Here is a 15,486-nt window from a genome sequence, read left to right as displayed (position 1 = left end):
AGGCTTCACTTCTCCCGCTTCATCACACCAACACACAGGTAGGGTTTTGAGGTGCGGGTCGCTGGGAGGCGGGGGAGGTGGTACTCCTCTGTCTCCTCGTGTCCACCTGCATCTCAATCACACATTACAACACTCTCATTACTTACTGTCACATGACACATACATATAGGGCCTTGGGGGGTAGGCACATCGAATGGCATCCAGGGGACGATCTGTTCATTCACCCTTCGATCTGGTGCCAGTGCCCACTTTTCAATTTTAAGCCGCACATAGACATTTAGGGCTCTGGGGAGGGGAGCTGACACAAGCTTGTGAAGGGTGCCCCTCCCCTGTTTTAAAGCACCCCTGTTTTAAAGCACCTTAAAACAACACACAACAACACTACATTTATGCGGGTGGGGTGAAGCACGGGGTCTTCCTTTTTTTAAATTTATTATTTTTTTTTATTTCTTACGCCCTGTTCTCTGTTTTCTGTCAAGGGCTGGGGGCTGAGAGGATGAGCTGGCCGCCCGATCGGGGTCGGACTGGTGGTCTTCTCTGCTGCTGCGGGGACCGGGGTGGTCTTCCTATCCCCACGGCAGATAATTATTATACTAATAATTATTATTATTAGTAGTAGTAGTTCTCCGAATTTATTATTATTATTGTAACGCACCCGCGCGTGTGCAAAAGGACTACAAAGATGTATGACGTTAGCCTAAACGCAGCTTTATACGCAGACGGGTACTGCTGGCTCAGTGGTAGGTGATTCGCCTGCCATGCGGAAGACCCGGGTTTGATTCCCAGCCAGTGCTCAAAATGCTGGTGTCATGCACTAAAATGCCACGATATAGCCATTACATTATCAACTTATGCTTCAGTACTATATGCATGTTTGCAATTGAGAATTTTTTTTTGCTTAAGCTATGAAACACATTAGCACTCACCTCACAGTTGAGATAATTTAATGATAATCATAAGCAAAAAGTGTAAAACAAAGGATTCACATTTTTTACATTTTCAACCAGAGCGGGATTCGAACCAGGGTCTGGACGAGTTTATAGGATATACGGATATTATACGAATATTATTTAAGCAACGCCACACCACGTGGAAAACGGCAAAAATGCTTCAATTTCATTGCCTGTCACTGAGTGTCAGCTATTCACGACTGGCCTCCCGGGGAACGCAGAATCCCCGGGCTTTGACTGCGCTTTCTCCATTCGTTATTACCAGGGGCGGACTGGGACCAAAAAGTGTCCCTGGACTTCCTGGCCCACAGCAGCCCGCACCATAATACATTGGCTCATTAATGTAAAGATACATTTTTAACACCAGTTACTAGTATAAAAATATAACACAATCCAGAAATCAATGCTATTTAAACATATTATTTGAAGTATCACTCAAGATATATTGGGTCATATTAGTAAAACAAAGAAACAAAGAAAAGAACATCAAGACAAACAACATATAAATCTATAAAGACAATATATTAAAAGGAATGGCAATAAAACTGAACAGGTAAGCAGAAATAAAATCAGTAGCAGCATTAGCTCACGCTAGTAAACTAGTTACTTATTTTAATTATTAGGGTAGTCAATATTAATACGAAATAATGCTGAGAAACATTATTTTGAATTAATATTGTACTACCATAATAATTACTAGCACAAGTTAATGCTGCTACTAATTTTATTCTGTTTGATTGCCATTCTTTTTACTTGGCTCTGGTAGATCAGGGGAGACGTGTTGGTCATCATCAGCATGTATTATGATGTGGGATGTGGTGCGCTGCTGGATCCAGCCTCACTGTCCCTGACCTGTTATAGGCAGAATCTGTTCATTTGAAGCATTTCACAGCATTTACCTCTAAAGCTTTTTCTTATTTTCGCGTAACCTTTTCTTCTTTCTCCTTTTCATTCATGTAAATTATTATTAATTTGCTCAGAAAATTCGCTGCATCGAGAAAGGTTCAATATCTAAAAATTTAAAGATGCACACGTGTGTGGACAAAGAATACAAAAGTGTATAATCTTTAATAAAGTTAGCCTAATACAATATTGTTTCCAATGCTGAAGCAAACATGATTTTGTTTTAGTCTATTCATTGAATACAACGCGACAGCGCGCTCCGAGGTGAAGCGCACCCACAGTTACTGTAATCCCCCATCTCACTTTTATGACAGGGGTGAAGTCATCAAACCGGTTTCGCTGCTGGGGAATTCACAGAATTGGGGGTTTTAAAACAAATTAACAAGACCGAGCAGACTTCAGACAGGGGGTTTGGTTGGTTAGAAGTGGCACTGACGGGGGCGCTGGGAGGGAGTCTCGCCCGGGGAGCAACTCAGTGTAGAACCGCCACCACATCATGTACTTCCCTGATCTCCATCTCCGCGCTTTGCTTTAATAATGTAGAGCATTCAAAGTTATTTGTATCAGTGTATAGTTAGTGTGATTTGAAAAGTGCTATAACTCCACCTGCCACAGTTTCAGCCCAGTGGAACAATCTGACTACATGTGAAGTGCCATGAAAAAGTATTTGTCCAATTTTTTTTCTTTGCATATTTGTCACACTTGTATAGGTGGAATTTTACCTAAACACTTTAGGTGAGAATGTATAGGGTAATATGTATAGGTGAGAACAGCTGATTCACACTTGGGGAGAGTGAATAATTTGCATTTGAATGTTGTCTGGCATTGTAAGCACATGCAGTGACACTAAAAGAACAATAGGATTAATAGAAATAGGAGGCACTAAAGAGGAGGATTTAAATTTAGACTATAAAAAAATTAACCTGCGTCTATTTTTAGGCGTGCCAGCTGCCACTTTTTAGTCTTATAATGCCCACATGACATGCTGGTGAGTTATCCATGCCAATGATCCCGGGTTTTCACACTGCGCTATAAAATACGAGTACGACGGCCATCCGCGGACAGCAGCTCCTGCCTCCGTCCGCTTGCTCTTCTTTGAAGTCCCTGGGGCGCATTCTATTTGCCCCGTTTGCATAGTAAAATCAACTGTAAACCAACAAACCCCGAGTATTAGCGCGGATTGGAAGCCCGGTATCATTAGCAAGGAGAGCTCTTCACCATTCGTGACTAATTCCGCAGCCCCACTTCTTCGCATATCTGAATTCAAATTCAAATTCAAATTCAAATTTTATTTGTCACATACACAAACATACACAGTACGAAATGTAGTGAAATGCATTTTACGGCTGCCATTGACCCTAGAAGAGAATTAAAGTTTACAAATAAATAAATATGAATAAAAGAAATACGATAGAAATTAAATAAAAATTAAATTAAACTAGGAAAAATAGAACTAAAAATAAAAATAGAAATAGAAATATGATGTGCAAAAATATAAATCTACTGTACAAATTGAAATATACTGTGCTGTGTGTGCAAATATGCATGGAATAAAGTGACTTTGTGCAGAGGTTATTAAAGTGTCTTTGTGCACTGGTCCAGGATGTAAACGTAAAACTGTAAAATGTAGTGTAGTTGTGAAGGTAGGTGTGCAAAGTTATTAAAGTGACTTTGTGCAATGGTCCAGGATGTAAGCAAACGACATGTAGTGTATATATGAAGGAAGGTGAGCATGTAATTGTCCATAGTGTTCATGGATGTAAGAAGATTGATGGATTTGATCAATTATGAAAAAGATGAAAAGATTGTTAGTTCTGCATAGTGGTGTGGTTGTGGTTGAGAGACCTTATCGCCTGCGGGAAGAAGCTCCTCCTTAGTCTCTCTGTGTTGGCCTTCAAGGAGCGGAATCGCTTCCCAGACCGCAACAGAGTAAACAGTCCGTTATTGGGGTGACTGAGGTCCTTCACGATCTTCCTGGCCTTGGTCAAGCACCGCTTGCTGTAGATTGAGTGCAGGTCAGGGAGCTCGATGCGGATGATGCGCTCAGCTGATCGCACCACCCTCTGTAGAGCTCGTCTGTCCTGCATGGTGCTGTTCCCGAACCAGGTCGTGATATTTCCCGTCAGGATGCTCTCTATGGTGCAGGAGTAGAAATTCCTGAGCACCTTGGAGGGCAGTCTAAAGTCTCTCAAGCGTCTGAGGTGGTAGAGACGCTGCCGGGCCTTTTTTACCACGGTGTTGATGTGACAGGACCATGCCAGGTCCTGTGTGATGTGAACACCGAGGTATCTGAAGCTGTCCACTCTCTCCACTGGGCTCCTGTTGATGACGGGGGTCTGGTAGTTCCTCACCTGCTTTGTACTAAAGTCCACTATCAGCTCCTTTGTCTTACTGACGTTCAGGAGGAGATTGTTTCTCTGGCACCAGTTCTCCAGATTTCCAACCTCCTCCAGGTAGGCCGTCTCATCGTTGTTCGTGATCAGGCCCACCACAACAGTGTCGTCAGCGAACTTGATGATGGTGGTGGAGCTGGTAGTGGCCACGCAGTCGTGGGTGTACAGAGAGTACAGCAGGGGGCTCAGAACACAACCCTGGGGGGCTCCAGTGCTGAGAGTGAGGGAGGCTGAGACATGTCCGCCCATCCTTACTGCCTGTGGTCTGCCAGTCAGAAAATTGGAGATCCACTGACACATTGATGAGCTGAGTCCCAGGTGCTCCAGCTTGGTGGTAAGTGTGGAGGGAATTATGGTATTAAATGCAGAACTGTAGTCGATGAAGAGCATTTTCACATAATTCCCCCTCCGAGTGTCCAGGTGAGTGAGAGATGTATGGAGGAGATGAGAGATTGCATCGTCCGTGGAACGGTTTGTACGATAAGCGAACTGTAGTGGGTCTAGTGTGTCTGGTAGTGAAGAGATGATGAAGTCTCTGACCAGGCGTTCAAAGCACTTCATCACTACTGAAGTGAGGGCTACAGGGCGATAATCATTGAGGGAAGCAGGATGAGGTTTCTTTGGGACAGGAACAATGATGGACTCTTTGAAGCATGTGGGGATCACCGACTGAGATAAAGAGATGTTGAATATCTCAGTGAACACAGGTGCTAGCTGGTCTGCGCAGGCTCTGAGAATACGGCCTGAGATGCCGTCTGGTCCTGCTGCTTTCCTGGTGTTCACTCTCTTGAAGGCTCTCCTCACGTCGTGCTCGGTGATGATGAACGCGCTTCCGGTGCTGGCAGTGACTTCCTGTCTGCAGCCGTTAGCGCCGCTAGCATTAGCATCGCTAGCGTCCTTAGCTGCAGCCTCGAAGCGAGCATAGAAAGTGTTGAGCTCATCTGCCAGAGTCACGTCTGCGTTTATCATACCGGATGTTGGTGCTTTATAATCCGTTATTGTTCTTAATCCCTGCCACAGGCTCCTAGAGTCACTCTGTTGGAGTTGTGACTCTAGTTTCCTCCCGTAGCGCTGCTTCGCCTCTTTCACCGCCTTCCGGACGCTGTATGACGCAGCCTTGTACGGTTCCATGTCCCCCGACGCGAGTCCCGTGTTGTAGGCAGCGGTGCGAGATCTCAGAGCGTCGCGGATGGTTTTATCCACCCACGGCTTCTGGTTGGGAAACGTTTTAATAGTCTTTTTTTCTACGGTATCGTCCGCTAGTTTCCCGATGAATCCCACAACCGCTTCCGTAAACACGCTGACGTCACCATCGGAGCTGTTTCTGAACATGTCCCAGTCTGCGTCATCGAGTGCGTCCTGTAACGCGGCCACCGATTGGTCCGTCCAGCACGCGACCTCCCTCTGAACCGGAACTTCCTGTTTCAGCCTTTGTTTGTATTTTGGCATGAGGAAGATGGCGGCGTGGTCAGATTTACCAAACGGTGGACAAGATTGTGCCTTGTAGCCGTCCTTGACCGTTGTATAGCAGTGATCCAATGTCCTTTCGCCCCTGGTGGGGCAGGTGATGTGCTGATAAAAGTTCGGCGCTGCGCGTTTGAGGTTGGCACTGTTAAAGTCCCCCGCCACAATAAGCGCAGCGTCCCGGTGTTGTGTTTGTTGCTGTGTGAGTGCCTCATGCAGCTCGCATAAGGCAGTGTCCGTGTCCGCTTGTGGTGGAATATAAACGGCGCTGATTATGACCCATGTGAACTCCCGAGGAAGGTAAAAAGGACGACACATGATGGACAGTAGTTCCAGGTTGGGTGTGCAGGAGCGTGTGAGAGGAACAACGCTCGCGCTGTTGCACCAGCTGCTGTTCACCATTAAACACACGCCGCCTCCCCTTGACTTCCCCGAGTCCCGCGTCCTGTCCATGCGGTGAACCGAGAAGAACTCGGCCGGCTGGATGGCGTGGTCCGGCACCGCTGGGTTCAGCCATGTCTCGGTGAAGCAGAGGAGATTGCAGTCCCGAATGTCTCTCTGGAACTTTATCCTGGCCCTGAGGTCATCGAGCTTGTTTTCCAGTGACTGGACGTTGGCGAGCAGGATGCTAGGCAGAGGTGTGCGGTGTGCACGGGCTCTCAGCCTGTTCCTGACGCCGGCTCGTTTCCCTCGAGGCCGCCGCTTCGCGTCGCGTCCTTTGTTGTTCCTCAGGATCTCACTCGGCCAGCTCGGATCTGGAGTTAAAAACGTCGAATTGTGAGTACATTGTATACCAATAGAAACAAGAGTGTCTCTATCATAACTAATGTACCCCATGGTGGTAATTTTGCCGGTTTTAAAACGCTGTAAACTAACTTAAAGAACAAAAACAAAGAAAAAGTGGTCGGAGCAGTCGTGACGGCAGCCGACCTCACCGGCGCCATCTTGGATGAAGGAGAGGCCGCCTAACTAGTAAGCAAGGAGCGATATTGATTTAATTTCCTATAAGAAACTGATATTTTTACGTTCCTTGGTTCGTAACACCTCCTGGTTAAACTTAAATTCAATTCGTTCACTCAAAGAAAGATTTCTACTTCAAACCTAAAGGTCGCCGTGTCACGTGACCTCATGACGTAGTATTATCGCGGACTGAGTCCTGTTCTGCTGGCGGCCATCGTTTTTCAAAGAAAATAACAGGTAAGAAAGCAAACTCATGTCATTTCTATGTTAAATGTATCTCTTCCATGAGCAAACGATTGATTTATGTCAGGAACAACTACTGTAGATTGAGTTTTGCGTCCGTGTTTGCTGGCTAAAAACACCTATACAGTATTACTTAGCATTAGCAAACTAACGCGGTAATTTTTGAAAACACCTGAGTTTCTACGCCAAGTCGGCTGTGAATGAAATTAATTATATTTAACTACCGTTGGTTAACGATGTAAAAATCAATAGGAAAGTGATCTAAACATAGAGCAAGCCAGTTTGGAGTGCGTGATGTTTGTACCGTACTTATAGTTATGATTAAAACCTTCTGGACTTGCTAACGTGTAAGTAATGTAATATTGCTGAAATTGTATTCCCTCGTATAAAACGGGGCATTAGCACATGTTCCTGACATACTGGTAACATTTCACGTTTTAAACGTTATCAGTATATAATCCCAAATACTGGCATCAATTTTACACGTTGATTTAACGTTACCCTCAACTTGAGCCAGTTCAATTTTTGTTTTTACTTTTTTTTTTTTTAAATCAGTAATGAGTTTCTGAGAATTACAACTGCTCCACTTCATGCAAGATTGCTGGTTTCCTCGAACAAGCAACACTAAAAACTCATTGAGATCATCAGAAACAAGGAAGGAATTGTCAGAGAGAAGACCAGAGATATAATCTTCATCTTCAAGTTCTTGATCTAGTATGTACTTGTTTAAAAAAAACAAAAATTAGCTTGGTGTTAAATGTAATATTGTAAATGGAAGCCACAGGAGCTGAGCAAGGCATTCAAATCAAGTTGGCTGTGACGCACTAAATTAAAACAAAACTATTAGAATAAAACATTTTAGTTTAACTTGTTCACAGGTTAGTGAATGCTGTCTGAATACAGGTTTCAATGTTTGCCATGGCAATTTTATTACGCTTTACAAGCCTAACATAATACTATGTTTGTTTTTACATGCCTAGAGCCTGGAGGTGAATGTACTGTATGAAGAGAGTATCTCCTGAAATGTCTTTTGGTGTATTTAGTAAAAGATGTGGACCAACTGTTTAAACACTGGTAAGCATTTGTTCATGAATCATTTCAACCTTAGAACTGAAAAATGTTACGAGATCAGTGGCATTATCAGCTGCAGCACAACCTTTACACAGGGTCATTTTTTTTTTTTAATCATAGTATGTATTTACATTAGTTACATACATGCTCCTTGAACTTGTGGAAAGACTTTACAGAAGAGCTAAAGCTGTTACAGCTGCAAATGTCCAAGATCATATCAAACCCTATGGATTAAGAAGTGGATGTTACTTAAGTTCATATGCATGTGAAGGCAGGCGAGCCAATACTTTTGGCAATATAATGTAATATATAATGTGTGTGTGTGTGTATGTATGTCTGTTGTTTTGGCCTATTCATTGACATAATTAAATTTAACTTGATGCACCATAATCCTAGGTGTTTTTTTTGCACTCATAGGGAGCATCAAGTGATTTTTACATTCATACATCAGACACTGTTTTGCCAAATAGAGCAAATTGTCTAACAAATGTGCTTTCTTTTATTAGGTTGTTCAGAAAGATGAAGCTCAGGCTGAACTTGAGAGGTGCACGATGGCCCTGTTTTTGTCCTCAGGGAGGAAGAGGGCTGTCTTCAGCCACCACAGGAAATCAGGATTGTGACTTATTGAGTTTCCATCAGTCGCACATGAATGTTCCATGTTTGGCCTTATCTATGCGTTAAACTTGAGCTATCCTGGTGAGCTCAAACACACATTTGTGGCCCGGCAGAAAATATTTAGGGAACGTATTCTATATTGACATTAAAATATTAAATTTTGGTCACACTATTTGTCAAACAATTGTCGGATTTTCACATGGTTAGCAAATAGGATTATACAGTTTTTAAGCTTAAGTTATTAAAAATGCATTCTTTTATTGATTTTATTTTTGTCTTTTATTGAAGAAATAATTTAATACTACAACATGGTATGGTTTCAAGGATGGTAATAAATGTTTTTGGAGGAGAACTTGTTTGTTCATTGTCTTCATTTATAAATGTAACTTCTCTACAACTGCAATTTTTTTTAAAGTTAATCCAACGTATCTTTTTTTTTCATTTAAATTATGAATGCCTTAAATCTTCATTTGATGCAATTTAAAAAAGTTTATTTTCTCAAACATTCAAAAAGTGGTTTATATCAAGTTTATAATTTCAGGTTAGATTTAGCAGAATATTTAGATTAAGTAATATAGCCAACTCATTTATTTTGATTTAGAACAACTTAAAAAATTTGGTTTGAATTACCTTCAGTATTTAGTTTACATGAACTTACATTTTTTAAGTTACATGAAAATGGTTTATTTACATTACATCAATGCTAAAAAATTAGGTGTGACAGATTACTTCAATTTTTTTTAAGTTGAGCCAGTGTTATATTTTTTTCAGTGTGGTCTTGTCTGTCAAGTATGGTTAAATAAAAGGGTATATAAAATTTAATTAATTAATTAATAATTAAAAAAAAGGCTGTGAATGATAATAGCATAGCTACACGTTCGCATTGTCATGTGTTATCTGTGTTACTGACGGGCCAGATGAAAAAAAAAAGAAAAAGTTGGTAGTTCTGGGAGATTACTGATAAAACTCTGTTTGGTAGTTGATGTGAATGTACGTTTCATACGGTAGCGCGGCGCTGTGCGTACATTATTACTATGACACACTTGAATTGAGACAAGATAGTGATCTGATATGACTTCAGACAATGGAGTTGTAAATAAATATCTTATACTTAATCCAAAGAATATTATTAAAATTAAAATTAATATTAAAATCTCCAGCAATTAACACTTTGTTTACAGAAACGACTAGGTTTGAGAGGAAATCTGCAAATTCACTACGGCCCTGGAGGTCTGTAAATGATGATTAGTGGAATCGACTGAGCTGCCTTAATATTTGTAGCTACACTTATGTTACAATAAAGAACTTCAAATGTATTAAATTTGTGTCTGTGTTTTTGTATAATAGTCAGATTATCATTGTGAATAACTGTGACGCCTCCTCCTCTACCAGTTATGGCTGATGTATGTAGCTGTATCCAGGAGGACTAGCTTCATTTAGAGCCACATACTCATCCTGTTTAATCCACGTTTATGTTAATGAGTTATTAACTCGGGCTTTGATACCAATCAACCAGGTTATGAATGTTGAAACATCAGATTTGATGCGCTTGCTTTGTGGTCCATTTCTCAAATGTGATTGGACGCACTTCTTGCAGGGTGGGCAGAAATGGCTAATTATTATACATGAGCAGATGAGATTTGTCAAATGTTCATCTTAATACCTCATATGTTTCTCTTCATATTTCCACTTATTCCTCTTTAGAACATCAGTTCTTGTTATGGGATTCAATCATAAATAATGTTAAATATAAAGCTAGTGTGTTATATAGGGTGTACAATCCCCCATAGTGTTTTGGGATTCAGTCTTGTGTTGGAAGTAATTAGTTTTGTAGCTTGTTTTATGCATAAATATTATTTTTAATAATCAATTAAGCAATTATTAATTAAACAAAATGTAATTTAAGATGACATTATCCAATGTTTTTGCTAAAAGCGTAACCGTGACTGGTACTGAATGTGAGTTTTGGCAGACTGCTGCTCTCTCCCTACTACAGACTTTTACTCGTACTGCGATTGACAATTGATGTCAGAAATGTTTAATTAATGATTGTAGAACACCTGGAATGTGGTGTGATACATTATAGTTAAATGTTCCAGTGCTGGAACCATCTATTATCTATTATCATGGAAAGCCTTTCATCCACTTAGATTTGGAATCAGGGGAGAGGCTCCATAAATGTATTTTGGATGAAGCTACTATAGATTTAATGTAATAAAGAATAAAAGGAGAAGTTGTAACATAATTAGTGACCGTGTCATTATAGACATGCCTGACAAGTGAGGTGATAATGTGACCTTCTTTGTCGTCATCAGATTTGGGGTTATTTTTCACCTTGTTTTATTGGAACCATGAAACACAGAACATCTAACATTTTTGGATGGTCTACTAACCTACTGTTTATGTTGTTAATTGGTACAATGTGAGCTTTCCCCATATTCCAGAAGTTTCGTGATGGCTATAACAAACATTTTGCAAATGCATGTCCTCCACCATACTCTCCCTTCCTGAACCTGATTGAAGAATGTTAAAAATCTCAGGATTTCTGATGGAGGGATTATGTAAGGGTCTACATGTGGGAAAATCTACTCCATTTAATAGATGCAGCGTCTGATGACATAAGAATGGATTATTTTCATGGCTGATGCCAAATAATTGTTACCTGTTTCCTAGCAAAACATGAAATGAAGTCATTTGGCCTGACCCATGTAGAATGAAATTTGGCATGAAAATATAAAGAGTTGCCTGAAAGTACGAAGAGCACGGGGAAGGCTGTTTGGCATTCTGCCAATTTTTTTTTTTTTTTTGAAAGACTGCTTTCTTTTCCCCACATTAATTATTTGTTTTTATTATTAGTGAATGTTACTAGAAAAAAAATAGAGTGAGAGAGAGTGAGCGGGGCACCATGGCCTCTGAGGCTGGTGAGGAGACTCTTTTTCTTCCACATTGCGTTAGTTGTGTGTCAGAGGACGGTGTACAGGTGGAGGAGGTGCTGCTAGTCGAACACAGATGTCGAGGAACAGATCAATGACTTTTTACAGCTGACTATCAGAGAAAGGAGACAGGTGGTTAATGCACTATTCCCAGGGAAAACGAAAAAGGCTCAAATTTGAACACTGAATACAACTGTGCATTGTAATGAATAAACTTCTCCCTCTCTCAGACACACACATGCACACACACACAAACACAAACAAACACACACACTCATACACATTATGTTCCCTTTTAAATACTATTACCACCAAATTATTCTGTGCCAATTCTGGAATGATCAGGAAGTTTGTGGTTGTCCACTCTCATCATTCTCACAGGTTAATTAATCACTAATGTGTATAAGTGAGTTAGTGTGGTGTGTTTTCTCTCGTCCACAGTGTGTGTGATTGTGCTGTATCACATCCTCCCCCTCAGCACCTGCAGTCGCTCCCAGCTGCAGCAGTGCTTCTCTGTGCTCTCTCACTCACCCAGGTTTTTGTACCACGCTCTAACACTGTGTGAACACAGGACCACTATGGTAACTCTGACAGTAGTAATCTCCTGCATCTTCAGTCTGGACTCCTCTGATGGTCAGAGTGAAGTCAGTACCAGATCCACTGCCACTGAAACGAGCTGGAGTCCCTGTGTATAAGCTATTAGTATTGTAGATCAGGAGTTTAGGAGCTTCTCCAGATTTCTGCAGGTACCAGTTAAGGTAGCTAGGAGATGTGCTGGTTCTACAGTTGATGGTGACGGTGTTTCCTGGAGCAACAGTTTGCACTGAAGGAGTCTGAGTCAAAGTCACCTGACCTCTGGATCCTGAAGAGAAACATAGATTGTGTTTCTATGCTGTAAAGTGCTGTAGAATTAGTATGAAATGAAGTGTGTGAGGCTGTGAGTTGATGTTAAACTCTCACCTTGAGTCCAGAGGGCCAGTGTGCAGATGAAGACGCTGATCAAAGTCATGGTTGCTGTGGGTGAAGTTGCTGAGCAGCAGCTCTCAGTCATGAAGTGTTAAAGTCACAGGGCTATAAACACTCACAGAGCACTGAAGCATGGGCTGCTAATGCAAAGTGTGTGTGTGTGTGTGTGTGTGTGTGTGTGTGTGTGTGTGTGTGTGTGTGTGTGTGTGTGCACTGCAGTGTGACAGAGGTTTTTGTACGATGGTTTCATTAGAATGTATCACTGTGGTGGACTTTTGGTGGAGGCTCCAAACTCATCATCAACAGTAAGTGTGTTTTCTTCTTTTAAAAGAAAATATATAAAGTTAATAACTAATTATGAATAACTAAACATAAGCTAAACAAAAAAAAAATCATATTTATTACTGTATAATTGATGTTTATTGTGTATTATTCTGCTCTGATGAGGAATACATTTTAGTATCAGAACAGATCCCATATAAATCTTCTTAAACAAATCTCCAATTATTTATGTTAAATATGTAATAATTAGACACTTGCTATATATTCCACATGCAATAACTCTGCAGTTACTCTATAATAAAGATTTAATAAATATAGTTAGTGTGTGCTGATGTAAAATCCAGATGAAAGCTGCTGTGTGTGTTTGTGTTAAACAATAAATATTTCTGTAATCAGCTACATTTGTATTTGCTGCAGTTAAATATGCTGAAGGTTTGAACTATAAAGTAATAACACTTGTTATGAAAAAAAATATTTTTCCCAGAAACATGACAGTGTGGAACATGTGTGTTTTGTCTCTGCACTGAAACTGATGTTAAATAATAAAATACTCAATGAAACTCAGTCATGAAGTCAGACTTTATTAGACTTAATTACTCTGTAAGATCAGTCAGTTCCACAAAGTTATAAGCATATTTTATAATTATGTGTAAATGACGTGTATATGATGTGATTATAATGTGTGTGTGTTTCTCCTCTCCAGCGGGTGACGTGGTAAAGCCTTCCGTGTCTCTGCTCCCTCCGTCCCCTCTGCAGCTGTCTGAGGAATCGGCCTCGCTGCTCTGCCTGCTGTCTGGCTACTCTCCACAGGGGGCGCTGGTGAGCTGGACAGTGGACGGCTCAGAGGTGAAGAACGGGGTTCTGACCAGCGCAGAAGAAGAGAAGAACAGCCGTTACAGCCGCAGCAGCACCCTGACCCTCAGCAAAGACCTCTGGGAAAAGGGGGAGGAGTTCAGCTGTAAGGTCTCCCATAACAACGTCAATCATCCAGTCACGTTCAGAAAGAGTCAGTGTGAAGACTAGTGGATCCAAGATAGAGTTTAACATAGAGCTGCTTATGATCATCTACAATAGAGTTTCAATTCTACACAATGCTGACATTTCTGTCTTTACTCTCTTCACTGTCCTGTTGCTCTTCCTGTAGTTTTTGCTGAAATAAAGCTGAGTTTTGGACGTTGTCTGTTCTTTTATTGGAGTTAATAGTGATGATCAGTGTGATGAGAGAGTGGGATTAGCTGTAGATTCAGTGCTGTGTGTTGTGCTTCAGTGAGTTTGACTGAAGGAAGTTGAACATCTGGTGAAGTTTCTGTTCTATTCTGGGAGAAATGAAACTATTCAGTCCTGTTCATGCAAATCTCACTTACACCTCACTGCTCTCTCCTCAAGACAGGATTAATATGTAGACTATTATTCTTCTTTCATCTTTATCATGTTTGAAAACTCAGACTTTTATTGATATCTGACACATTAAAGGTTATAATTCCAGTGTGGTACCTTTTTACTGAATCACTGAATCCACCTCTATAAGAACTTTAACACACATATAACACACCACACACACTGCTAGTCCTGTTAAGGGTGTGAGGTAATTGATTGACAGCTGTCACCTCCTATTAATGGTTAATGCTGGATGTGTGATTTAGTCTTTTAGGAATATGTTCAGTGGAATCTCGGCTTACAAGCATAATTCGGTCCTGAAACGGGCTCGTATTCCAAAACACTCGTAAACCAAATTTAATTTTTCCATAAGAAAAAATGAGAAACTCAAATTATTCGTTCCACAGCCCAAAAAAATAAATACACTAAAATAAATAACACAAAATATAAAGTAAAAATAAAACAAATTAATGTGCATTTTACCTTTTAAAAAAGAACAAATAAATGCACACAGGCGCTCTGTGTGTGTGTGTGTGTGTGTAAAGCTAACATAAGAGGAGACTCTTACTTTTAGCCCCTCCTGTCTCCCTCTTCTCATCTTAAACAGTACACCTGTCTTATTTAAATTTCACACAAACATAAACAGACTTAAATGGAAAGACTGTTTCGTCTGGAAAAATTAGCAAGGAACATCGCTACTGACACTCATGTGAGGAATTACTGCTGTAACGTAATGGAATCACTGCTGTAACGTAAAACAAACAAACAAATGAACCAGCTCTTTACCTTTGCGACAAAGAAGAGTTTCTGTGGAAAGCAGTGTATGCACGCGTAATTTGGCACTGTGCCAGTTCACACACACTCACTCTCTCTCACTCTCTCGCCTAATGTGTGTGCGTGTTTGTGCGTTTGTGAAGCAGAGAGGGGGTGCTTCACACACACAAACACACGCACACATTAAGACAAGAGAGAGAGAATGTGTGTGAACCGGCACAGTGTCAAATTATGCACGCACACACACAGCGATGGGCAGGAAAAACATGGAATTTTTACCTCTGTATTGAGATTGTCTTTCACTTTACTCGTGCACAGACGTGTGTTATAAAAAACAGTACACGCGCGCTGTACACACGCGCTTACAAACACAAAATAAAATATGTTTTACACACACACACGCTGTCACAGTTTTATAGTAAACAGTAAACGCGTCCACGAATGTTGATCATACCAGTAAAAGACGAGCACTAAGACACAGGGAGGGAGACGATTACGCACAATTCCGCACCGTGAGAGAGAGAAATACCGTTGGCTCGGCGTCAAAACAAGAAG

General features: G+C 40.9%; 2 gene segments (V, D, J or C); one reads left to right on the top strand and one right to left on the bottom strand.

The window, feature by feature from the left end:
- Window positions 1-5: 5 nt before the first annotated feature.
- On the bottom strand, window positions 6-12,541 carry LOC128534689 (immunoglobulin kappa variable 1-39-like). The segment is given in 3 exon segments: window positions 6-106; window positions 12,125-12,394; window positions 12,493-12,541. Coding segments are annotated over 3 exon segments (420 nt in total).
- On the top strand, window positions 12,540-13,803 carry LOC128534688 (immunoglobulin kappa constant-like). The segment is given in 2 exon segments: window positions 12,540-12,552; window positions 13,484-13,803. Coding segments are annotated over 2 exon segments (333 nt in total).
- The last annotated feature ends 1,683 nt before the right edge of the window (window positions 13,804-15,486 follow it).

Source organism: Clarias gariepinus, chromosome 12 (assembly GCF_024256425.1).
Source record: "Clarias gariepinus isolate MV-2021 ecotype Netherlands chromosome 12, CGAR_prim_01v2, whole genome shotgun sequence".
Lineage (NCBI taxonomy): Eukaryota > Metazoa > Chordata > Actinopteri > Siluriformes > Clariidae > Clarias > Clarias gariepinus.
Note: the sequence above shows the minus strand (reverse complement) of the source record. Positions and strands in the feature narration are given on the sequence as shown.